The sequence below is a fragment of the Hemicordylus capensis genome, chromosome 10 (genome assembly GCF_027244095.1).
Source record: "Hemicordylus capensis ecotype Gifberg chromosome 10, rHemCap1.1.pri, whole genome shotgun sequence".
NCBI lineage: Eukaryota > Metazoa > Chordata > Lepidosauria > Squamata > Cordylidae > Hemicordylus > Hemicordylus capensis.
In genome coordinates, this window is record NC_069666.1 from 17,462,506 (window position 1) to 17,487,723 (window position 25,218).

General features: G+C 41.3%; 1 protein-coding gene across 15 annotated transcripts in view; it reads left to right on the plus strand.

Moving 5' to 3' along the window:
* Nucleotides 1-25,218, plus strand: part of NEO1 (neogenin 1) — a 168,296-nt gene that overhangs the window by 138,720 nt on the left and 4,358 nt on the right. For 7 of the 15 annotated variants that reach the window (XM_053272309.1, XM_053272314.1, XM_053272316.1 and 4 more), the window contains exons 19-28: nt 1,869-1,976; nt 2,439-2,633; nt 3,381-3,413; nt 11,022-11,087; nt 11,558-11,702; nt 12,815-13,053; nt 13,586-13,678; nt 17,747-17,905; nt 21,659-21,916; nt 22,772-22,908. In XM_053272309.1, coding sequence (XP_053128284.1) covers nt 1,869-1,976; nt 2,439-2,633; nt 3,381-3,413; nt 11,022-11,087; nt 11,558-11,702; nt 12,815-13,053; nt 13,586-13,678; nt 17,747-17,905; nt 21,659-21,916; nt 22,772-22,908 — 1,433 coding nt within the window. Of the gene's footprint in view, nt 1-1,868; nt 1,977-2,438; nt 2,634-3,380; nt 3,414-11,021; nt 11,088-11,557; nt 11,703-12,814; nt 13,054-13,585; nt 13,679-17,746; nt 17,906-21,658; nt 21,917-22,771; nt 22,909-25,081; nt 25,215-25,218 lie in introns of those variants that run through there. The other 8 variants (XM_053272311.1, XM_053272318.1, XM_053272315.1 and 5 more) reach the window with 3 other exon arrangements.

The window sequence follows — 25,218 nt, forward strand, 5'->3', positions numbered from 1 at the left end:
AACCTTTTCCCCAAAACCCAATACATGAATAAAAGAAAGACCTCAGCCCTGATGATGGTGAAAATATTCCCACTCAACAGGCCAATCAGGGTAGGGGTCAAAATTCCCTCATAACCCCCATAAAAGGTGACCATCAGAGGGTGTGGGGGCGCAGTTAAGTCAAGGGTGGATGGCTACACTGGAGACCTGACCTAAACTCCAACTAATGTTTGATGTCGGTGTTCCTATGGATATTTTAATCTGGTTTTATGTTAAATTCTTGGTTTGTTTCATTCTTGATTTGTGTTATGCTGTAAACCGCCTAGAGACTTCAGTAGTGGGCGGTATACGAATTCATTAGATAATAATTAATAATAATAATACTAATTTACATGATGGCCACCTTTCTATATAGCCCTGTTTTCCACCAATCTTATCTATCATGAGAGAATAACATTTGATTTACAAAAGCAATTAAATATTGAATAAAATTTCCCAGTGAAAAACAGACACATACCACAACAGATGCAGTTTTAGTGGAGATTTAATTGTACTATACTACTTTTTCCTTTTCTTTTTTACTTTTGGTCCCACGGAAGAGTAGAGAATCCAGAACCCATCTTGCTCCTGCTTTAGTAATAGATATGCCAAGCACACAAGATCTGTATTATATTTGCATTCATAAACTCTCCAGTAAATTAGAGTGGATAGCAATTTAGTATAGACTAAAAAAATAATTCATTAAATAAGTCTTTGAAATCTTAAGTCTAAAGAAATGGAAAATATCAAATATTCTTATTCTGGTTTTCATGTGTTGAGAGGTTTTCTTGGCCAATACAGACAGGTGCAAAAAAGTCATATGATCTCATGCTGCCTGACAAAGACCTAACAGTGAATTCTGTAACATTCTGAACATACTTTAATATTCTGCACAGTATAGTGCAGAGCTCTGAATATTAAAGGAGTTGTATGTGCTGGTTCATGATCAGCTATGAAAGAGATTGTGTGCTTAAAATTGGTTTGATGTTTTCCAGAGAAAATTGCAAGGTTATTGGCACTCTGGAGATCTATTTTATTGACGTCGTTGTAAATTCCAGCTGAGGAGGAATTCACATGTCAGCTTTAAATCTAGATATTGTAGATTTTTCTCAATCGGAAGACATGTACACTGAGGTGCTTTTATTTTAATGTAACAAGTGGCACAGAAACCAATTGTCAACTTTGACGTTCATAATTTTGGAATCTTCTTTGGTTGTTCAGAGCACAAGACTGGAATTACGAGACTTAGTCCCAGAGCAACCTTTCTTGTGGTAACGGCAATAGTTTAAGATGCAAGTACGCACATTAAAGTTCAAAGTACAAGAAACTCCTCCTCACCCACAGATGTAATTTCTCGATATTTAAATAATGCGTGCAACTAGTTGCTTCTGCAGCATTTTTGCCCTAGAAATGCATATTAGTGTAGTGTTCCAGTCAATATTTTTTAAATATTCATTGACGCTTAGAAACCTCTAAACTTTCAGTTGTTTACGCGTTTTTCCAGGACGGAGTTTTTTGGCTGTTGCTTCTCCTGCTCAGAGGGCAGTTGATGACTTCACTGGCTTCTGTGAGGGGAGGCAGGGCCCAGTTATGTTTGGAGAATCAGCAGCAAGTGCAGATGATGGTGGTGACACTTCACCTCACTGGCTTCTCCTCACAGGGCAGTTGGTATTTTTACCATGGAAAGAAAACCTTAAAATCCGACTGCAGTAGGAAAACAATTAACTCTTACTGCAGGTTGAAAGACTTAAATTTTTGTAGCGGAATAGAATTGTCTGCAATAAAGCACATGTAAAAGAAAAATGCTGATATAATGGAGTGTGTGTTTACTCACAATATCCTCCTTGCAGTTCCAACTTCTCCCCCAAAGGATGTGACAGTTGTGAGCAAAGAAGGAAAACCACGAACTATCATAATCAACTGGCAGCCTCCATCTGAAGCCAATGGCAAAATTACAGGTGACATTTTTTCTGAATAGCTTCGCGTAATTATGTTGGTCAAGTGGAAGAATAGGAAGAAAAAACATGCAAGATGGGGGAGAATACTATTAGGATGCAGAACCTTTTGTGCTCACTTGGTCTAAGAACAGAATGTTCTGTGTTTGCTGAATTAAAACTTTAAAGTCAAGTTGTTAAGTTGCCCCCTTTTTTAATAGTCTTCTGTCTTTTAAAAACATTGATTTTTAGGGAAACAACTGACCAGTGTTTTGCCTTATTGGCTTACTCATATATTTTTTTAATCACTGCTGCCTTTTGCGTCTCTGATGCTTTGCATTCCTTTGTCATTTTAAAAAAAATATTGTAATCCACCTCTAGAATTTATAATAGAAAGATAGAGCCTACATCTTCAAAATCAAGTCATTTAGAGCTCTTGAAAGTTTATTTTCATAAATCATCAACTGTATTCTCTTTGTTATACAGGGTACATCATTTACTATAGCACAGATGTCAATGCTGAAATACATGATTGGGTCATTGAGCCAGTAGTAGGAAATAGACTGACCCACCAGATTCAAGACTTAACAGTTGACACAGCATATTATTTCAAAATTCAGGCCCGCAACTCCAAAGGCATGGGTCCCATGTCAGAGGCAGTGCAGTTCAGAACACCTAAAGGTAGGTTCATCTTGTAAATAAACCCATGGTATTTTCTGCTGAAATCTCACCCCTAAACAATTTAGGAGTTAATACTCTGAATTTAGCTTGCTAGATGGGGATGGAGTCTCACTGTGAGAATGTAGTCTTTCTACATTTATATGAATATCTTGTGTGTAAAGGACTTCTGTTCCCCGTATGGTGCACACAATGCAACTCTGTTCACCAGCCTAGCAGGTAAACGGGCCATCGCTATGAGTGTGCTTGGGTGTGTCTTATTAGCTTTTTCTGTGTTTATGTATTTTACTCTTGGAATAGGCAATTCTCTGTTATCAGCCTGAATATGTAAATACTAAGGTAATGGTTGTAGTGAGTGGTATCTTATGAATGGGGAGATACTTGTGAGTACACAGTTTATTGTGCATTCCCATCTTTAGAACAGTTGCTTGTTACTCAGGTTTGTATAGTTTGGTGCAAATGGGTTTGAGATGTGGTATCTAACCAGACACCTGAGCATTCACAATGTTCTTAGATATGAATAAGTAAATGCTGTATTCCATGTTTTTTTCATGTATGGAATATGAGCATTTCTTACTGGTATGTGTGAGCAGGAACGTAAAAGTGGGGAAATTACCCAGCAAGGTTAAACACTGAGTAGTTTAATTTCCCATTTTAAGAGAATACTTCTGTGCCAGCAAAATATTTGTCACTCCTTCAGATCTGGTGATCTTTCTCTTGTTTGTTTCTTCCCTGTGCTTATCCGGGTAGCTGAATCTTCAGATAAAATGTCTAATGATCAAGGTAAATGAATGGACAAGCTTTCTGCATAATTCCTTCTCTTGCAACTACTATTGTTTTTATTTTCATAACTGCACTTGCACCCCTAAAAGAACATACAGCACAAAGGCCAAACAATAAGCTTATGTGGAATTTTAAAATTTGTAAAGGTGAATATATTTTTGGCTGTTTTGGTCTGATGAAGAAGTCTGATGCAAGATTAAACTTGACAAATTCCATGGCGGGGGGGGGGGGGCGGGGGAGACTCTACAAGAATTTTTTGAGTTGGTGTAGGGCAGCTTGCCAATATGAGTATTGGCAATGGCAATAGCAGCATGTAATCTCTCTTTCTACCAAAGACACCACACTTCTGCTGATGGTGATTGTTCTTCCTGACTCCTGCTGACTAGAGTATTTCTTTCCCCAGTGAATTCTGAGGTGACAAGAACTAAATTTCCTGCCTATCTGTATCTGTGCATCAGATGAGATCTGCTCTGGCCATCTACTCACCATGAAGGAATTATATGCCCCTAGCGTTGGCTAATTACATGTCTCGTTTAGATCTAAACCTTTGCATAGGTTAAGTGTGAATCAGCTAAAGAAAGATAAATGTAGGGGAGACAGCTGAAGGATCTTAATAACTTATTTGGATTTTCTTACTTATGGCTTATCCATATATTCATAGGTCTGTTATCTAGGAATATGGTACCTGATTATTTGGGGGTTATGTAGAGTTGTGTACTATTGTGCAATTAAGTACCCTCAGTACTATTTTTAATTGTAGTTATTCGCATCTGTTGTATTGGATCTATTTTCTATTGCTGCAAGCTTGAATCAATTTATTTGGTAGATTGAGTAAGTACAATTCTAGTTGATTAAACAGTAAAGGAAGTTTTTGATTGATTGGGGCTGCAAGTTAAGGCACACTTACTGGCATCCAGGCAAAATCTGCACTGATCTTTCAAGGTTTTCTGCCAGGGGCACATGCACAACTTTTGTTGATCCCATCTTCCTCCTCCTAGCTGCCTGTGCCTCCCAGAACTATGCCTTTAGGGTTCCCTTTGTTGGTGCAGAAAGAAGAGGGGGTTGCAATCACTGAAAATTGCACCTCTGCTCCTTGCATGATGGAAAATCCTGTTAGGTCAGCTCAGGATTAGTCTGAAGCTTGGCCACTTATTTTTGACAAGGTTCCAGTATGTTAAGGAACTCTCTCTCTCTCTCTCTCTCTCTCTCTCTCTCTCTCTCTCTCTCTCTCTCTCGCCTTTCCTTCAAAAAGTGAATGATAGCACTGTTTACTAAAAACAGTCCACCAAAAACATTCATATTTTAACCAATTAATTACAGTTAAACAAATCTGTACTGTACCAAAACATCAATAAGATGTATTTGCACTGACTTAATAAAATGTAATAGTACGTTACTGACAGGGATGTGCAATTCGATTTGTGTGCAAATCAATTCGCAATGAATCAGGGGTGATTCGTGGATTTGCCTGTGAATCAAATGAAGGAGCTGATTTGAGGGCAAATCGATTTGTCATGAATTGATTTGTGTGATTCGCGTCATGGTCGCCATTTTGTCTCCATGTTTTTCAATTGCTGGTTGGTTTTCTGTAACTGGCTTCCAATTCTCCTTGCCTCTTGATTGGCTTGTTGTCATCTAAATCAAGTGTTGGCATGAGCAACTGTGTCCCCATTGGATAGGGGGAGGGAGGGGGAGACCAAAGGAGAGAGTTTCAAAATGTATGTAATGGGCTGCTTGGAGGCAGAGAGGGCCATTGCTTTTTTGCTTCGGTAGAGGATCATCAGAGACGGCAGCAGCACTGAGAGCAGAGTGGTGGTGGTGGTGGTGGTCTGGGCCAGCCTGCCTGCCTGGCCTCCACACTGTGAGTAGAGAGCAAGGCAGAGGCTTATCTGACTCTCCTTATTTTTTTTAATCCTTTTAATTTGCAGTGCTGACTTCTCTCTCTCTCTCTCTCTCTCTCTCTCTCTCTCTCTCTCTCTCTCTCTCTCTCTCTCTCTTTTTTTTACCAGCAGCACCAGTGACTTTTAATTGGGAGCTGCATGGAATTTTATTTTATTATTCCTGCTTGTAGTCAGCCCCACCCTCAGTGGCTTTAATAACCAAGGTGCTGTGTGTGATCTCCCCACCACCACCACTATTTTAAAATAGTACCAGCAGCCCAGTGGCTTATTTGGGTGCTGTTTGGAATTTATTTCTTTGTGTGGCTTATTTTTCTCTTACTGTTTGTAGCCAGACCCCTTTAATGTTGAAAGTGTAGACACAATGTGCAGCAGCTGGGGGAAAGGCCAATTCCGTGCTAGGGATCATTAGGAAGGGGATTGAAAATAAAACTGCTAATATTATAATGCCATTATACAAAACTATGGTGCAGCCACACCTGGAGTACTGTGTACAGTTCTGGTCACCACATCTAAAAAAGAACATTGTAGAACTGGAAAAGGTGCGAAGAGGACAACCAAGATGATCAGGGATGTAGAGCACCTTTCTTATGAGGCAAGGCTGCAAGCCCTGGGGCTATTTAGTTTAGAAAAAAGACAACTGTGGGGAGACATGATATAGATCTATAAAATCATGCATGGTGTGGAGAAAGTGGATAGAGAGAAATTCTTCTCCCTCTCACATAACACTAGAACCAGGGGTCATCCCATGAAATTAATTGCCGGGAAATTTAGGACCAGCAAACGGAAGTATTACTTCACACAACGCATAATCAGCTTGTGGAATTCTCTGCCACAGGATGTGGTGACAGCCGGCTTTAAAAGGGGTTTGGTTAACTTCATGGATGAGAGGTCTATCAATGGCTAGTAGTTGGAGGGCTATGGCCACTTTTAGCCTCAAAGGCAGGATGCCTCTGAGTACCAGTTGCAAGGGAGTAACAGCAGGAGAGAGTGCATGCCCTCAACTCCTGCCTGTAGGCTTCCAGTGGCATCTGGTGGGCCACTGTGTGGAACAGGATGCTGGACTAGATGGGCCTTGGGCCTGATTCAGCAGGGCTGTTCTTATGTTCTAATGACTAGGGTGCTGTGATCGACACACACACAAACACACACACACACACACACACATTATTTAAATTGTACCAACAGCCCCTAGGCTTTAATTGGGTGCTGTTTGGCATTTTATTTCTTGTTCGTGGTTTTTTTCCTTAATAACTGGGGTTCTGTGGCTATATTTTACTTTATTTTTTATTTTGCAGCCCTGTTGCTACTTTTGCTGCCACTGTCTGTGTGCTGCCTGTGCCTCGTGGATTAATTTTGGGTTTTTGTTGGCGTGTGTGTGGTGCCCAGCCTGCCAGGCTCACTCTGTTTACCTTTCTTTGGTGGTTGTTGTTTTAATTGTGTGGGTGGGTGGGTGCCTGACTGGCACACACTAGCCCTCCCCTCAGATGCCGGGTCCCAGACCGAGAGCAGCTTGGTGTGGGACCACTTTGAGCACTGCCATGGTGACCCACAGCATGTTGTCTGGATCTTAGGACAATGAGAATGCTGCAGCACCTGTGACAATATAACCTGGGGTCCCTTCTCCTGCTGGCATCAATAAGCCTGGTGTGCACTCAGGTAGCAGCAAGGTACTTACTTCTGCACCCAAGCAGGGGAAGTTCTCTGTGTGGTGGGTGCAGGAGGTGGGCAGGTGTTCTGGTCGCCCAGAGCCTCATCTCATCATCCAGGCCATTGGGGAGATGATCACTTTGGATGACAAAGTGCTAAGACTAGGAAAGGAGCACCCAGTTCTTGTTGGACAGGTTACACACTTCCAAACCACACCACCTTGCCAGAGCATGGATGGTTGGCTCTTGCTCCTGCAGGTTCCAGAGCAAGTGGAGTTTCACCGGGTCGGAACAGCCTGAGGTATCAGGTTTCTGGTACATAGGAAGCTGCCTTATACCAAGTCACACCATTGGTCCATCTAGTTCAAAACAATCAACCAATCATGTGATTTTAAATAAATTTTTGACCCCAATTGTTTTGTGGGTTGGGTGGTAGGTAGGTCATGCCCTAACACCCAACCCACTTTGGTATCCCTAGGACCATGGGGAACAATGGGGTGATTCGAGTTCCCTATGGAACTATACATGTGCAACAGAACTATAGTTAGGTAGATACAGTCTTACTCTAGTCTTGATTTCCAAGGTGGTAGTCATGTTAATCAGTTGTAAAAGCAGAATCCTGTGGCACCTGTGGAATCCTGTAACTAACAAAATTTAGTTAAATTTAGACTTTGGCATTGGGGCTGAGACTGGGGTGTTTTTCAACTTTGGCTTACTTTTGGCTTGTATAAGTGTACTTATATTTAAGAACATATGAAGCTGCCATATACCGAGTCAGATCATTGGTCACTCTAGCTCAGTATTGTCTACGGACTGGCAACGGCTTCTCCAAGGCTGCAGGCAGGAATCTTTCTCAGCACTATCTTGAAGCTGCCAGGGAGGGAACTTGGAATCTTCTGTTGGTTTCTTTACCCTGATAAACATGGCTTTGTAGACATGAGGAGGGTTTGTTACAGAAATCACTCAGTCACATGTACTTCAAAACAAAACAAGAAGAATATTCATTCAAAGAACTTTTCTGAGGTTTGTTTGTTTCACTGCTGATTAGTGCTGAAATCTTGGTTGATTACAAAGTTGATGATTTGAAATTCTTGCAGTTACTTTATACAAAATATATAAGGCTTTCCAGCTTTGAACCCAGTTCCATCCCAGAAGTATACTTCACAACCCAGTCTTTATTACAGACTGTCCTAATAACCCATTTTAGACTATTCTTTGAGTCTCAGAACTCCTCTTTGAGACTGTTCCTACCCAGACCCAAATCCCACTCTTAACTGAACTTCACTTCCCAGTTCTGTCACTCTCTAATTGCCTTTTATGATTGACAGCTCCAAAAAATTCTAAGCCAATTTGCATAAAAGTAGTCCTGCATCATTTCATCACAATGACATCAGCTTTCATGAACTAGAAGTGCGAAGGATTATCCTCAGCATAACGCTTCTTGTATCTGGCAAAATAGTTCTGGCTCACAGGAGCTTTTACCACAGGGCTCGGATGTCCCCCCCCCCCCATGAATGTATGTATGAATGAATGAATCTTTATTTCGATCATAGACCAGAGAAGGGAAGAAAGAAGAATAATACTAATCAATCTTAACAGCACAATTAAAATAAAACAAATTTCTAATCAACTTATCTTCTGTCGAACCTTCCCTGCTGTAAAACAGAACTTTGCTACACTTAAAGATAATATATCATTCATATCCAATAAAAGATAACTTACTTAAAACTTATCAGAACACCCTGGATAATCTTTTTTAAAAGGCAGCAAGTAATAACTACAAATATTATAAAAATTGCCATATAACCAAAAAAAAAGAGCTGTTGTTTCCTGTGTTACCCTGACAGACACACTGTGCATATGGAACCTTTTTAAATCTTCCTATTGTGTACAAGCACAGTTGTACACAATGAATCTAAACGGGCTAATGAAAAAGATTTACAATATTGGGGGACAGTAATCTGACCTAGCAGGCTTGATGTTAAAAACTTGAGTGCCAAACACAACCAACTTGGTCATGTGGCTCAATTCTGTTTGCCAGTCCATGTAATCCACTCGTTGTTTAATAATTAATCATGTTCCTAAAGGAGAAAGAATGCAACATACATCCTGGGAACCGATATATTCCTAAAGGAGAAAGAATGCAACATATATCTTGGGAACTGATCGCTGTACTGAATTTATTTTGAAGAGGAGACCTGGTCTTGTGTTAGCAAGCATGACGTCCCCCTAGCTAAGCAGGGTCCACCCTGGTTGCATATGAAAGGGAAACTAGAAGTATGAGCACTGTAAGATATTTCCCTCAGGGGATGGAGCCATTCTGAGAAGAGCATAAAGTTTCAAGTTCCCTCCCTGGCTTCTCCAAGATAGGCCTGAGAGAGATTCCTGCCTGCAACCTTGGAGAAGCCGCTGCCAGTCTGGGAAGACAATACTGAGCTAGATAGACCAATGGTCTGACTCAGTATATGGCAGTTTTCTATGTTCTTATGTGAATGAAAGAAAGCATCTCCATATTGGATCAACAAGTTCTTGTACTGCCAAAAAATAACTTGCCCCAGCTGTTCCAAAGTAGCCTTGCAGGAAAGCAGGACAAATGTTTGGCCACTTTGAACACATCTCACCATAGATCTTTCTTTGGCAGCCAATAGGTAGCCAGGTCAATGTCAGGTCTGTCTTAAATCTGTATGACTCTGTGGGTCATACAGAACTCAGTTTCAGCCACCATATCTACAGCAGTGAGTTGGCTCTCTCCCTACCCTTTCTCTGAAATATAGTACAAAAGCACAAAGCCTTTCAAAATCTCTGTTGTCCCTAATACTGCTGGGTCTAGATGTCTCTGCAGTATCTTTTCACTGGCTTCCAAAATCCTTTCTGGCAGATTGCATGTGAGAAAATCCTTTGTGCAAGCAAGAATATAGACTTATATTCTTCTTTCTTTGATTCAGATGCTCAATGAGCAAGTATTATAGTTTACCCCGAAGTGTGGGTTGAGGAAAGTGGTGCTGCTATAGAAGAGACAGAGTCCATTAGTATTTCCCCCCAGATGTTTGCTCCTTTTATGGGTGTTGTTGAAGAGTATAATGAGGACCATGCCATTGTCCTGCAGCTTTGATCCTTTCAAACACTCCCTTCACTCTGTGTCTAAACATGGTATCATTTCCCCCCACCCAGGGGACTCCAAATATAATGACCAGTAGTGTCCATGCGTTTTGTGTTGGCAACAGCCTCTCTCACACAGTCTTCCTGCCCCTGAGATATTTTCACGACACAGATAACTCAAAGTAGGAAAGGCCCCACTTCATGCTGGGTGCAGTAAATGAGATTCTGGCCCTCACCTGAGCCCTCTGGGAAGACACAGGAATTGGAGGAGACGGAAGCACAGAGCAAAGATGTGACCCCAAACCAGGCCTTTTCTAGGGCTGCCCCAGGTCTCACACGCAGGTGAACACACGCACAGATGAAATCAGAGCGAAGGACTCCTAAGTCCTTGGGAATACACAGGAAAGTTGCTTGGTAGTAACCTAGGAGTATTTCCTAGATTAAGTATTTTCAGTAGATATTGCTCAGGGAAATGTCTACGGAATCCTTTCTCACCTCTGCCACCTCCATTTCAAATTGGCACTTGTTTTAATACTTCTCTCAAAAATACACACACACACACACACACACACACACAACCCTTCAGTGGCTAGCATGAGCTACAGTTGGTATAGTAAATGTTGCTGTGACAGTTCTATAAATCCCAGTCATTTAGAAATATGTGTAGGATTTATGGAATCAAGAAGTAACTGGTTATCTGATACCTGCATAATCCTACACCCTGTTCTTGCCTTCTGTAGGTTTCATAGTGTGTTGTGTGGATACATCTCTGTTATACAAATGTGGAAATCAGTATCTGATATAGTTGGGTAGGCACTTCTAGAAAAATCCTGCAAACTGCTTGATTTATGTGTCTGCCTGAATATGTCTCTGTCCATTTTAAAATAGGAGCAGATTTTTGGTGAGGTGGGTAAGGCATGAAATAGAAGTAATCTGGCATATATACAATGTTTGTATTTCAGCGTTGGGGTCTGCAGGAAAAGGAAAGCCAATGGATGTTGGGACAGACTATAAAACACCTATGAGTGGTAAGTAAGGTCTTTCAAAATGCATTTCTGTTTTTAACTGAAGTATTGGAAGCAGTTTACAGCAACATTTCCCCAGAAAAGTAAGAGCATCTGTAGAACCAGGTGGGGAGGCCTAACTAGAAAAAAAGCACCCTTGTTTAGGAGGGGCTGGCGAACCCTTCCTATGCAATCTCTGCAATCTGCTGTTCAGTTACGAGATTTCAGCTGGAAATCTTTTTCACAAATATTGAAATATTTAAATATTTAAAAATTATTACAAGTGTAATTGACTGTAGGCTAGAATACAATACAGCCTCTTAAATTCACATGAAACAAGGTCAAATTTGTCCAAATATTGAAAACTTATGATTTTTTAACATCATTGGTGCTTCTGGGTTCAGACTGAAAGAAGAATTTGTAAGATTCAAGACTCCCAAGACCTCAATATATACATATTGAAATAATGAAATAATGTTCATTTTCTGCTTCAGGCAGTAACAGCCCTCATGGAAGCCCTTCCCCTCTGGAATACAATATGCTTCTGGTCATAATTGTCTCTGTAGGAGTGATCACCATTGTGGTGGTGGTGATTGTTGCCATCTTCTGCACTCGTCGCACTACTTCTCACCAGAAGAAGTAAGAAGCTTTGTTGCATGTTTTTTGTCCTTTTGGGTACAGATTTAATTAACATATTTGTTTAGGTTTAATGTAAAACAGAAAAGCCTGCATGCTTATTTAGACAGTATTTTAGAAGTCCAGAAATATAAATGAGGAAACTTCCCATTGTTAAGCAGGTATTTGAGAAAGTCAAATTACCATCCCAGAACTGAGATATCCCCACATAGATACCCTTCTCCCAAAGGCTTGAGGGACAAAACAAGTTTTGTTTTATTTTGTTATTTAAAGCCTCTAGGTTGGGGATCTCTCCCTCCCTCTTGCCCCCCTCCATTACATAAGCCCTGACATCCAGCAGACCTTTTCTTTCCTTTTAGGAGAAACCTGGCAGCAGCTGCTGCTTTCTTTGAATATCTCAAGTGCTGGAAGTATCTGTAGTATTTCCTAGTATCTCCTTCCCTCCCTAGCTAGGCTGTTGAAGTGCTTCTTCCCAGGAGAGTTTGCAGCTCTTTGGGGCAGTTAGTTCAGCAGAATGAACTAACTGCCTCTTTGTCTCATCTATATATCTCATACTATATATCTCATACTATTGTGAGACACAGAGAGCTACTCCCAGCTAGGTTGAGGATGCCACGCTAGCCGAAGTGTCTTGCGAATGGGTCTGAGTACCCCTGTTTCTGAGTCTGGGCACACACCCTGAATCGACATCAGATGCAGGGGCTTGGCTAGGGGCTCTGGGGTGATGCCTGGAAAATTGTGTTCTTTGAACAAGTCCCAGCAGGTGCCTTGGTTAAAACCACATATGCTGTTCAGGAGCAGTTAGTAGAAAGGAGTCTTTGCATTAAGGGAGAAAGGCATTTCAGATTTCTTCAGGCTAGCACCATTATCCATCTCTTCTCCCACACTAGCAATACCATTAGGAGAAGCAACACCCCTATTAATCTGCACTCCTGGTACCTGCAGAATAAAATACATGATTGCATAGTGTTGGTGTATATATAGAATAAACCTGCTTATACAGAGGAGAGCTCCAACATGATTGGGCAGACTACCTGAAGGAAAGGAAAGATAGATTTCTGTTTACCTATGAATACATGAACATTTTTCTTCTGATCTATTTATCGCTTTCAAAGGAAGCGAGCTGCCTGCAAATCAGTGAATGGGTCCCATAAATACAAAGGGAATTCCAAGGATGTCAAGCCCCCTGACCTTTGGATTCATCATGAGAGGCTGGAGCTGAAGCCCATTGATAAATCTCCAGATCCCAATCCAATCATGACTGACACCCCAATCCCTCGTAATTCGCAAGACATCACACCAGTTGACAATTCTATGGACAGCAATATCCATCAAAGACGGAATTCATATAGAGGTGAGTTTAGGTGATGCCAAGTGAAACTTTAGGCTTGCTATTAAATAATTATGACCCACTGGTTGTAAATAAGAAGGGTTTATTAATATTCTTTATTTTAGGATTATTTGCTAATTAGGTTGCAGTAGCAACAATTCTCTTTAGATTAAAAGTAATTTGCATGTAAATCAGTGAGAACATAGAACCCACTGGCATGAATATGTAATGTATCATTACATCAAATAGGATTATTTGTATCACATAAAGTCTATTGTGAGAATCTTGTTTTGGTGAACTTTAGTCATTTTGTGACACATTGTTTGAATTAAAAACACTGTTGTTTGAATTAAATTTTGGGAAATAAAGACTAAAATGTCCTAAAACAATGGGATTTCTTGGCAGTTAGATCTAAAGTTTTGCTATTATAAATGTTATAAATTATAACATTTTATAAATTATAAACTATGTTATAAATTAACTGCTAAATCATCCTCTTTGCTGGTGGGGATGACATGCAGAATACTGTATCTAAGACTCATTATTCTTTCTTGAGGACACGAGTCCGAGGATAGTATGTCCACACTTGCAGGAAGAAGGGGGATGAGACCAAAAATGATGATGCCATTTGATTCTCAACCACCTCAGCGTAAGTTCATTTGTTGACTATTACCTACTAAGCCATTTTAAGTCAAACACCTTAAGTCAAATTCCATCCCATGTGGCACAGGAGTAGTGTGATGAAGCATGCATTTAGTGCTCTTTCTACTTAAATTAACCCCATTATTAGGGAAGTTCAGAAAAGACACAGAATTTCCTACTTATTCTGGAAAGAAAGGACTACAAATATATGATCTATAAGAATTGAATTGTGCAATATTTTCATGCCCAAGTAGCATTGCAATGTGAGTACAAAATAGTCTTTTAGTAGGGTGTGGGGGATCTACTGCTTGCTCTCTTTTTATAAATTGAATGTTCATCAGTACTGTAGTCCAGTTATCCATTTAACGATTAATTTCCAAAGCTTTGGGGTGGACATTTAGTGATTGTTACGCTTTTCATGGGAGGCCTTTTACAAAAAAATTATGAAAAGCCCAGATAAAATGGCCGCTGACAGCATTTTTCTGCTTTATTCAAGATAACATCTGTAGTACCTCCAGTTCCAGACAAGGCTGGAAATACATTTGGCTAACCTAGACGTTTCCAAATGTCTTCTACTTTTCTATTGCATTGGGGGGGTCATTGTCTGGTTGTTTGTACTACTGATGGTGTTGTTTATTTTGAGCACTACATTATGGATAGAATGGGAGATAGATCTTGGAGAATCCTGACCCAAGTCTATGAGGCTGATTGAAGGACTAGTCAGAGCCTATGCATCTGGGGTCCCGCCATGAAACCTATGTGTATTAGCCGTAGAGTTTCTGATGGGGGGTGGGGAGTGGATTGTTCCCTCAGTAGTATTCATGATTTCAATTCAGACTAAACGATCTTTCAGAAGACTGCACACACCCTTAATATGTATAGGTATGGCAAACATTTGGATTCTCTGTGCATTGCATAAATGGGAAGTATCAGCAAATTTTCATCAACCTCATAACCATTTGTTAAAATATTTCTTGATTTAAGAGAACACAACTCAAAACACAGTTCTACAGTTTCCAGAATTGCCTGTTACAGAGATGCTGCTCTGTTTGACACATTTGTTTGTATTTGCATTTTAATTTATTTCTATCTGTTCTGTGGTGGTCTTTTGCTTAGGCCCTATGCAGAGATTCAACTTAAACATTACAGCTGTATACCTAAACTAAAGTTAGAGGTCGCCTGCAAACTAGGATGTGAAACTATGGTTTGAAGTGGGTTTTCAGGCTACATTTGGCAGGGGTGGGGGGCGCTAAGTGTTAAATTTATATAAAGCAAACGATAATTAAGAGCATATCTCTTTGTTGTTTCCTTTATAAAGGACTTAGGCCAGGAAGCCTAAACTATTGTTCTTCGACGTGGTCTCTGTCTTTTACACCAATGGACTATGCGCCTGCGTAGAGACCTCGTCAGAACCTAACAAGCTCAATTCTCCTGCTTTGGGCGGGAACCCCACCCCCAGCTGCTATATGTGGCTGCGCCACCCCTTATCCCCTCAGTCTTTTGTCGTCCGCACTTCAGTCAACGTCGTGGAACCTGCAGCTCAGTAACGAGTAGATTAATATCTATCCCCTTGTTGTTTTTTCTCCCTGCTTTCTTTCTATTTTTCCTTTATTTCTTTTCGTGTAGTTGCCTTTTTATCTTGGCATTTTGTGTTTTACAGTTTCCCCTCTTTTGGAGCTCTGATCCCGGCTGGACGGAGCTTGGTGGCCAGCGGGCCTATGGCGTTTATGCCGGGTACGATGAACTTCAAGAAATGTGTTCATTGCGGATCTAAGATCCCTTCCCCCGATACTCATACCAGGTGTCTTTTGTGCCTGGGGGAATCCCACATTGTCGAGACCTATCTTCACTGCCAGTGGTTTATGAAGCAGGCTCGCAAGAACAGGGCTTCTCGCCTACGCGCAGCCCTGTAGGACTTGGCTCTCCGTTCTTAGGAAGCCTTATCATTGAAGCAGTCTGTTAAGATGGCTTCCTCGGTCCAGTCGGAGTGTTTGAAGTCTGCTCCCATGGAAGTTGAAAAGTTGAAAACCCGGTCTCGATACCAGTTTCGGCATCTCCTGTCGTCAATCCCTCGACAGTTTCAAGCGCTTCAGTGCATTCTAGGACTTGCCTCAGCATCCTCTGCCTGCGGTGCCGGATCCTTCTCAGACTCCTTCTATATCGAAGCCAAATTAAAAGAAGACAATGTCAAAGTTGCCACGTGACAGCAGGTCAGCACCTCCCTCCTAGAAGAAGAAGACCGTGTCGGTTTCTACGCTGGAAGGCCTGTTGGCCAAGAAGCCTGTTCATTTCGAGACTGGCCCAAACGTCTCTGGATTGGCCAACAGGGGCATCGGCCCCTCCAATACCAAAGTCATCAGTTCCTGTTCGGCCTAGCTCGCTGCTGGCCAAGAATTTGTTTGACATTACACCTGATTGTTCCCGCCCAAGCAGGAGGCTGTCGGTGGCGATGGATTAGCCTGGATATGCTTAGTCTGGGGAGGAAGCTTATTCGCTGGACAAGCCTGTGGAAGATGCGTCGTGGCTGCCTAGATTTTGTTCGCCTCCTCGACAGCGCCAGGAGTGTTTCCCCCCATGGGATCGAAGCTCCCGTTTGTTTATTTATTTATTTATTTATTTATTTATTTATTTATTACCTTTCATATCCTGCTCTTCCTCCAAGGAGCCCAGAGCGGTGTACTACATACTTAGGTTTCTCCTCACAACAACCCTGTGTCTCATCGTTCTCTAACACTCACTCTGCCTGTGTTTTTCCAGAACACTTCTTCTGATGCAGAGCGTAGGTTACATTGTTTGGATGTTAGGAGGGCATTATCCTTCTATGACCGGAGAACTTCTGGCTGGAGAAAAACTCCCTCCCTGTTTGTTCTGTATGATGGGCCACGTAAAGGTCTTCAAGTTTCTGCTCAGTCCAGACAGATAGACTCGACAATTGAACTCTGTTATAAATTGGCTCATAAGCAATTGCCTACTACAGTTAAGGCGTACTCGGTTAGGTCCGTAGCAGCCTCTGTTGCCTTTGATCGCACAGTTCCCTTGGATGCTATCTGTCAAGCGGCTACTTGGGCTTCACCCCACTCATTTATCCGCCATTATGCAATTGGTGCCAGGGCACGAAATGATGCTGTGTTTGGCAGGAGTGTCCTGCAGTCCATTTTCAGTTGTTTCTGAAATAAATACTTCTGGCAGATTACATATTGCTTCTGTTTCTTCCCACCTCCTTGGGTGCTAGTTTGTTATGCGCCAATTGGTGTAAAAGACAGAGATCACGTCGAAGAACTACAGGTTGCTTACCTATAACTTCAGTTCTTCTAGTAGTCATCTGTACTTTTATACTTCTGTCCTCCCCGCGGGGTCTTCTGAAGCCGGACTCCGTGACTGAGGAGATGAGGAGTGGCGCAGGCGCATATAGTGGCTGGGGGCGGGGTTCCTGCCCAAAGCAGGAGAATTGAGCTTGTTAGGTTCCAACGAGGTCTCTGCGAAGGCGCATAGCGCATTGGTGTAAAAGTACAGATGACCACTAGAAGAACCAAAGTTACAGGTAAGCAACCTGTAGTTTCACTGTATGTTTGGAATATTGACCAGGATTATGGTATCAAGCCATGGTTAGCATTAACTTGGGATGGTAATTATCTCTGCACTGGGCCTCTTTCTTTAACCTTTTTTCTTTGGCTTGTAATTTTATACTATTTTTCTGCTTCCATCACTGCTTCTTCATGTCTGAATGCTTTCCGTTCAGTTTTCCTTTCCAAATTTGTGGGTTTTTTGGTGACTAGTCTTAGACTTATATATGGCCATAAAGTTTATAATTTTTACCAAGATACAAGATTTTAAACTATCATATGTGGATTAAAAATAATCTTGATTCAAAATTAAGATCAGGTATGTCTCTACAGAATTTGTCCTTAAACATAAGATTTTGGCATTTATTAGTTTGCATAAGCTGAGTTCATATTCACATTCCACTTGTGCGGGTTTTTAATGTGCTTTGTTGATTAAATGGGTGGGGATACACTTCTGCGTGCATGCTGGTTGGTCTGTGTTAAGCATTTTTCTGTCTTATGTTCATTCGCAGCTGTGATTAGTGCTCATCCCATCCATTCCCTTGATAACCCCCACCATCATTTCCACTCCGGCAGCCTCGCTTCTCCAACCTGCAACTATCTCCATCATCAAGCAAATCCATGGCCAGTTGGCACATCTGTATCCCATTCAGACAGGGCTAATTCCACAGGTGAGAAGAATGAACTGGGGCACATGTTTAGAAGGAAGGTTTTAGTAAAAGCAGTCCAAAGACAAGAACTTCCACTACATATTTCAATCCCATTTGTTTGGGGCTCGAAGGAAAGGAGAGCGTGATATTCATATACTCCAGGGCTGTACAACTTTGGCCTTCCAGATGTCATGGAACTATAAATTCCCATCATACCTAGCCACAGTGGCCAATAACCAGGGATGGTAGGAACCAGTGGTCCCTCTAATTTTTTTTCATCTCTGTGCGGAATGGGTTTTGTTCTGAGCAGCAGTATCAAGGCACTGTGTGCGTACATGCGTTCAGAGTGGGGCCTTCCTGATTCAACCTGAGCGGGATCTAAAATTGACTGAGCGGACATGAGAAAACTTGTGAGCGCACACACATGTGCATGCCTTAGAGTGAACAGTGGTAGGAACTGTAGTCCACCATCTACACGAGGGCCAGAGTTGTGCCACCTGGATATATTCTCATTAGAAATGTCCAGTGACTTGCTTGGGAGGCAACCCTAAATCCAATGACTAGTTATAATGTTCCACTTAAGTCAGTAGGACTTGTTTCTGAGTTCACATGCAAAGAATCAGATAACCTTGTGATTTTTCTTCTTCTCTAATAAGTGTTCTAATTGTATTTGATTTGTTCACTTAAAATTGCAACAGTATAGTGCTTAAATCATAGTTAAATGTGTAACCGCATCAATAATCTCAGCTCTCAGGATGGTGGTGTCATTTCAGCATTGGTGAAAAACCAGGAGGGAACAGAAATGAGCAGTTGCTGAGTTTTTTCTTCCCAAGGATAGATTTAAGAATGAATGATGCACCTTTTTCATATTTGGAATTAGCCCAGTCAATCAAAACGCTATATCTGGATTACAAAAGTGAGGAGCATAATTTACTTTTTAAACAGGATGTTTTATAATCCGCACACACTGAAGGTCTGACTGCCCTCCCTATATAATCTGCAGTTGCCATTTAATCAAGCACAGTTTGAACATTTATTAAAGTATTGATAAGTTGTATTTAAGCAGCGGGATAGTACAGAAGTAGGTATTTTCTGTGTTAGAGTTAAAGGCTTAGTTTTCCTTCCTGAAGTATGTGTATGAAATCTTGATAGCTGCTTCTCAAGGGGTTTTAGCCAGCCCTTAAAAGCTTGAGGCACCATAGTATGTGCATGCACTGCTGGCTGTTGTTGTTTGTGCTTTGGGAAATAACCAGATAATATGCCTTTAGTAGCAGACTGTTAAATTTCTTACAGCAAAATAAATTCTAGGCCCTGCTCTGTAGGTTGCTGATCGTTCTGAATTGTAAATAGGGTACCACTGTTAACCGAGGATTGCACTGTAATGCCTCAGTTGCCTGTGGGCAAGTTTTCAAGCATTTTCAGTTTTCAAGTTTTCAATGGCAGGCGCATACAAGTCGCCTGTCTCCAAGATCTGTATGTTCAAATGATTATGAATAGCATACAAGTCAAGTAGAAGGCAACTGCTGCAATGAAAACTATATGTGTGCAAATCTGGCATAGCAAAGAAGCAAGATTCCCATATATTACTATATGTATTGTTTTTGTGAAAGTTCCTAAAACATAAGTACATTCTAAGTTCACAGAACATTATTGAATCCAAGATTTAATTATAATTCAGTCTCTCTGGATCAGAATTTAATTTGCCTAATTCACTGTCTCATTATTAGGGCTGTGAACAAATAAGATTACATAGTGACTTTGTGGTAAAGAATACTCCCTTGTTTAATTAGAATACAGGTCTAAGCCAAAGTAAACTTTAGTTTTGGAGTACACACACTCATGCTTCTCTTAAAAGCACAACTAACAGGAAAACAGCCAATATTTTAAGATGCACATAACACCGAAAGGATAAAACTACTTATGAGCTGTCCAGGTAGAAAGTTGACTGTATAGCTAAAGGTAAATAAGCATGAGCAATTCTAAAGGCATTTTAGCTAACCCAGTAAATCCATGTGTGTTTTACTTCAGTGAGTGTGTATATGTGAAAGCCCATTTGTTTGTTCATACTTTATTATTATGGTCCAAGACCAGAGAACAGCAATAAATACAACAGTCAACAAAATATGGAGTTATAAGGGCTGTTACTATAAAGCTACCTTAATCATTCATTCATTACACAGCAGATTCAAAGAGCAGCATGCTTCTTGGGAAATTGTTACAGATCTGACCATCTATTTCCTAATAAAGCGAGCCCTGGAGCAAAATTTTGCATCATTAAAAGTGATGTCAGTAGTAGAATCTGAGAGAAGGAGGGAGGTGTAAAATTTGTCTGATCTACCTGGAAACCTGATTAAAATTGAAGTTCTAAAAAGGCAACAGATATTTCTATAGAATTGACAGTATAATAATGCATGATCCATGGTTTCAACTGCTCCCAGTTGGCAAGGACAGATTCTTTCTGCATGGAGTATTCAAAGGTTCCAATAGGGCTGATGGTAATACAGCAAGGCGAGGTAAAGTAAAAGCTCTCTGGTGATTTACTGTAACAAGATTGTAGAGGTGTCTTGCTGGAGAGAGACCTTGACTATATGGTCTCCTTTGCCTTGGGGTAACCAAAGATGGAGGAGAAAGTCCATAACTCTGTAGTTTCTCCTCAAGGGTTCTCATCCAGCCTGAATAAAAATTATCAGTCACAGTCAAGGGAGCTAAACCCTCAGGGTTTATCCAGAAATTTATCTTAATGAGCCAGGGTCAGGCCTTTAGACACGGATTCCAAATGGAGGGTATCATTAAGTGCACAACGTGGTACTCCAAAAATGGCCCTTGGAAACTTAGACTGGATTGCCTCCAGGGGGCGTAAATCTCTATAGACACATGGCTGTGTACCATACAGCAGTCGATCGACAATTTTACACTAACTGCAGAAGGAATAAACAAACCTCCATTTGAATAAAAAAATCTTAAAAGTACAGCTATGCTTCTTTGAGCAGTCTCTGTGGCATATGCAGTCAGGGTCCTCCAAGAGCCAGAAGCCTGAAAAACAACCCCCAGATACTTATACATTCTGACTTGTTCAATGTCATGTCCTATTCAATGTTTGATTAAACTCTTGTTAAGAACACCCATTCTGTAAAGAGATGGCAGCCCTTTAAAAAAAAAAAAAAAGCACCTGAACAATGAAGAGGAAGGGTCTTCGTTCTTCCATAAGTGTAGGGCTTACATAAATATTTGTTAGACCAGGTGTGCCTTTGGGTAAATACTTAGTCTCTCAGTTGTTGGACTTGTTTAGAAAGGACAAGGTGGCTTACAGAACAATTAAAAACAAGCCACAAATAAAACAACAAATACGAATGCAGCAAACACCACAAAGCACAGAAAGAGCACTAAGCAGTCATCAAAGGAAGTCCACAAATGACTGCTGAAACAAAAATGTTGGGGTCTACTGAAATACAGACAAATTTGGAGTCAATCTTGACACTTGCAGCAGGGAGTTCCACATGATGGGTGTCACCACAGAAAAGGCACTCTCCAGTCAAGCCTCTGAAGGCAAAGAAGCATGCAAGAGGGCCTTGCCAGAAGATTTTAAGGGGTGGGCAGACTCGTTGGTGGGGGGAGCAGTCCTTAAAGTACATCTCTTATTGTTTGTTGCTTGTTGCTAAGGCTATCATCTAGTTCAACTAAAGATACCTGGCCGAAGGATCCTTAGATGCTTTAGTTCTCAAAGGACTATTTAATCAAAATAATACTGAACTTTCACTTTCTTTCCTAACACAGAGTCTGTTCGGAATACTCCCAGCACAGATACCATGCCAGCTTCCTTGTCTCAGACATGTTGTACAGAACATCAAGAGCCAGAAAGTGCCACAGGAACTTATCTGCCCAGTACGCAGGAGGAGGAGACAGGGCAAAACCTTCCTACTGCCCATGTTCGTCCCTCTCATCCTCTGAAGAGCTTTGCTGTGCCAGCAGTGCCACCCACAGGAGGAACCTATGATCCTGCCTTGCCAAGCACACCTTTATTATCCCAGCAAGGTGAGTACCAGGAAATTAATGTTGCTGAGCCATGGATACAGTTTGAGGGTCCTGAAAAGAAGGGAGGGTGACACCAATAAGCCCCTTCTCTGAAGCCTTGGATAATTGTGGGAGTATGTTGTTGAACATTGTTGTCTCCTAGGAAACAATACTCTTCCTATTCAGCCTTTTTGAGTACCCTGTGTGTTCTTCAAGCAGTTAAGTATAGGTTTTGCTGAAGTGAAACTGCACCATGCAGTTCCTGGCTAACTCCTTCCATGAGGCAAGGTGAGGAGGTTGCTTCAGGCAGCAGATTATTGGGGCACCAACAAGGCAGCAAGATCTTCCAGCACCCTGCTTTTAAAAAAGGGAAGAAAGGGGAGGAGAGTGCATGCGGGTGGTGGGGGGGACGGACAGCATTTAGTGTCTTGCCTTGGGCACATAGAGGCTTTGAGCTCTGGCCACCTCTCTGAGGCTTCATCTGATCACTCTTGACCTGGCCATCACCTTATTGGGTAGCCACATGTTCAGTAACTGCTTGTGATTAACATACTAACAAATATGAGATGGCAGATGTTTGGTGATATCTTCAATTTGATCGTGTTTTCTGGATATAGCTACCAAGCGTGCCCAGTTAAATCTAGGATAACAGCATTTTGTAATGGAGGGAGTACATGAGTCTTCATCATAAACCTCTTTTAGGAGCTGTTCAGAATTATAAGTAGGAGGTTCAGATTCAAATTTTGCAGGATTCTGACTGATCTCTAACTTCAGCGTGATGGAAACTAATCTGGTAGATGTTCAATGAGACCTAACTAAACCCAGTTACAAAAGGCATTTATTCATAAAGTTAACCATGCCCATAACTGTGTTAAGCTTCTAGCCATCCAGTTCATTCAGTGAAGACTGCATCAATTGGCACCCTAGGGAGAACTCGGCCTCCTATGCCTGTCGTGGTCCCAAGTGCCCCTGAAGTGCAGGAAACCACAAAGATGCTTGAAGACACGGAAAGTGTAAGTATCCTGATAGAGGGTTGCCTGACCTCTGCATCACATTTGAAACCCTGGCTATGAATGTGAGTGAAATTAAAAATATTTTTGAAAATTGAAAGAATGGCACATGTTTCTGTTTAAAGCACTTGAACTAAAACTGTATTAGATTTGTGGCACGATTATTTTTCAGTGGCCTGACAACTTGACTTACCGTATTAGTTAGCAGATCACTAACAAGGACCACCAGTTACAGCTGAGAATGTATTATCAGGCGAGACATGTAAAAGATGCTTCTGCCCATCAGTAACAGGGCATTAGGACTGACTGTCAAAGCCCTAATTCCAGACAATATTGTTTCTTTTTGAGAGCTATTACTTCTTTAAGAGGTGTGAATCCAAAGAGGCAGAAGCTCACTTGTAGAGTACATGCTTTGCATGCAAATGGTCCCAGGTTCAAGCTGGGGGAAAAGTTATCTAACCGACACCCTGCAAAGCTGCTGCTAGTCACACGAGACAGCCAGAAAAGAGAGCATATGCCAAGCTGGCTGGAGTTGCAGTTTAATAAAAGGCACTTTTCAGTTATTGTCCCAGTGACCCAAATTTATATTTTTATAAGCAATAAAAAGAGATATCCGATTCTGCCCAGTTTAGGAGATTCCCCCCCCCCTGCACTTTTTTGGTCAGTAACACCATATAGGGCATTGATCTTATCTTCTATCTTACACAGTCTCAAAAACTTTTAATGAGATTTCTGCCATACTGAAAGCCTGCCAAGATAATAGCTCAAAGATGCTTTTATCTAATTGTTCCGTTTTGTTTTGTAATTTACCTGGAAGGGTTCTTGCTGAGGTCCTCATCCTGGTTTGTTGCTCTCCTTCTCCTGAACTCTCTCTGTCCAGGTCTGATTATTTATCATGGTCCAGTTCCAGAGCTGCAAATCTATTTTTTAATGGAAGAGCAGTTATGTTGTTATCCGGTTTGTTGTTTGACCATAAATGGTTGATCTTTAATTGCTTCCCTGCCCTTGCATTTAATTGTAGTTGTGGAGATATACATGGTCTCTTCTTCATGCCCATGCTCTCTCTCTGATTCCTGTTGTTGAATAATTAAAACAAAACACTTCTGCAATTATAGCAACTCCTTAACAGTGCTGTAAGTGGGAAGATTTTAAAAAGAACTCAGATAAAATCCTTCGGCTAGCAAAAACAAAATGCAGGGGAGGAAATAATTTAAAACTCCTAAAAATAGCTATAGCTGGACAGAGTGGCTTTGCTGAGCTGCTACTTTGCTGCCATTCAACCCCTGACTCAGTCACAGGAGACAATGCTGGTCCAAATGATTTGACTTGCTTGGAGACAGTGGCTCACTGGATCCCGCCCCCCCTGCTTTTCATGTACCTTCTTTATAGCAAGAAATAGTGTGTATAAAGGCCAGGCTACTCTCCCCCAGCCATCTAATTCTGCATTTGACAAGTAGGTCCCATGTCAGAAAGCTGCCTGTCAGCTTTGGAAAGTTGAGCTTCTATAAAGTTTTGAGTGGGGTGAAATAAATTTCATGGAATCTTGAACACATCTGTGTAGCCCAAAGTGCTGCAACTGCTTTAGTAAACCTAGCTTTCAATTATTCTCTTTCATGGAAAACTTTAAAAGATTGGGAACAAATAGACAAATTCATTTTTCATGACAGCCCCCTCCCCCCCCCACACACACAAAGGGTTGGGTCAAGATGTTCAAATGGGTAGGTTTCATTCTATTGTAGAATAAAGACAATATATCTGTCAAGTACAGTTTAATTTGCCAGGATGTGCAAATTCTGTTAACAAAATCAAAATATTCCAGTTATCAGCAGTCCCTTGGATCATGAGAACTTTTGTTGTGTCACGCTTGAAACTAGGCAAGTGTGTCCATCCTTGAGTTTGTCTTTCTTAGCAAGATTTCACAGGCAGTTGGAACATGTCTAGAATCATGCAGTGCCTTGGATGTCAAAACACTGATTTTCTCTCTTTTTCCTCTTTCCTTGTGTGCCTCCCCTCAACCCCAACCCCACGTTCACATGCTGTCATATTAATTCACCATTTCCTGTTTGTCTGGGGTTTGTTTACATGCTTGTTTCCGGTGCGGCTCCTGCCCACATATTTCTCCTTGCATTGTTTTTTCAAAACAAAAAACGGGATGGGGACATTTCCATTTCTGTAGTAACACAGCTCATGTATAAATGTGGCTTTGTGCTATGTTTCACATCAGAGCCATTGGCTGTGTTTCCTTCCTTCCCCATCCCACCGCCCCAAAAATGCAGCTCATCTTGCCCAGTAACCCTATTAAATCTCCTGCAG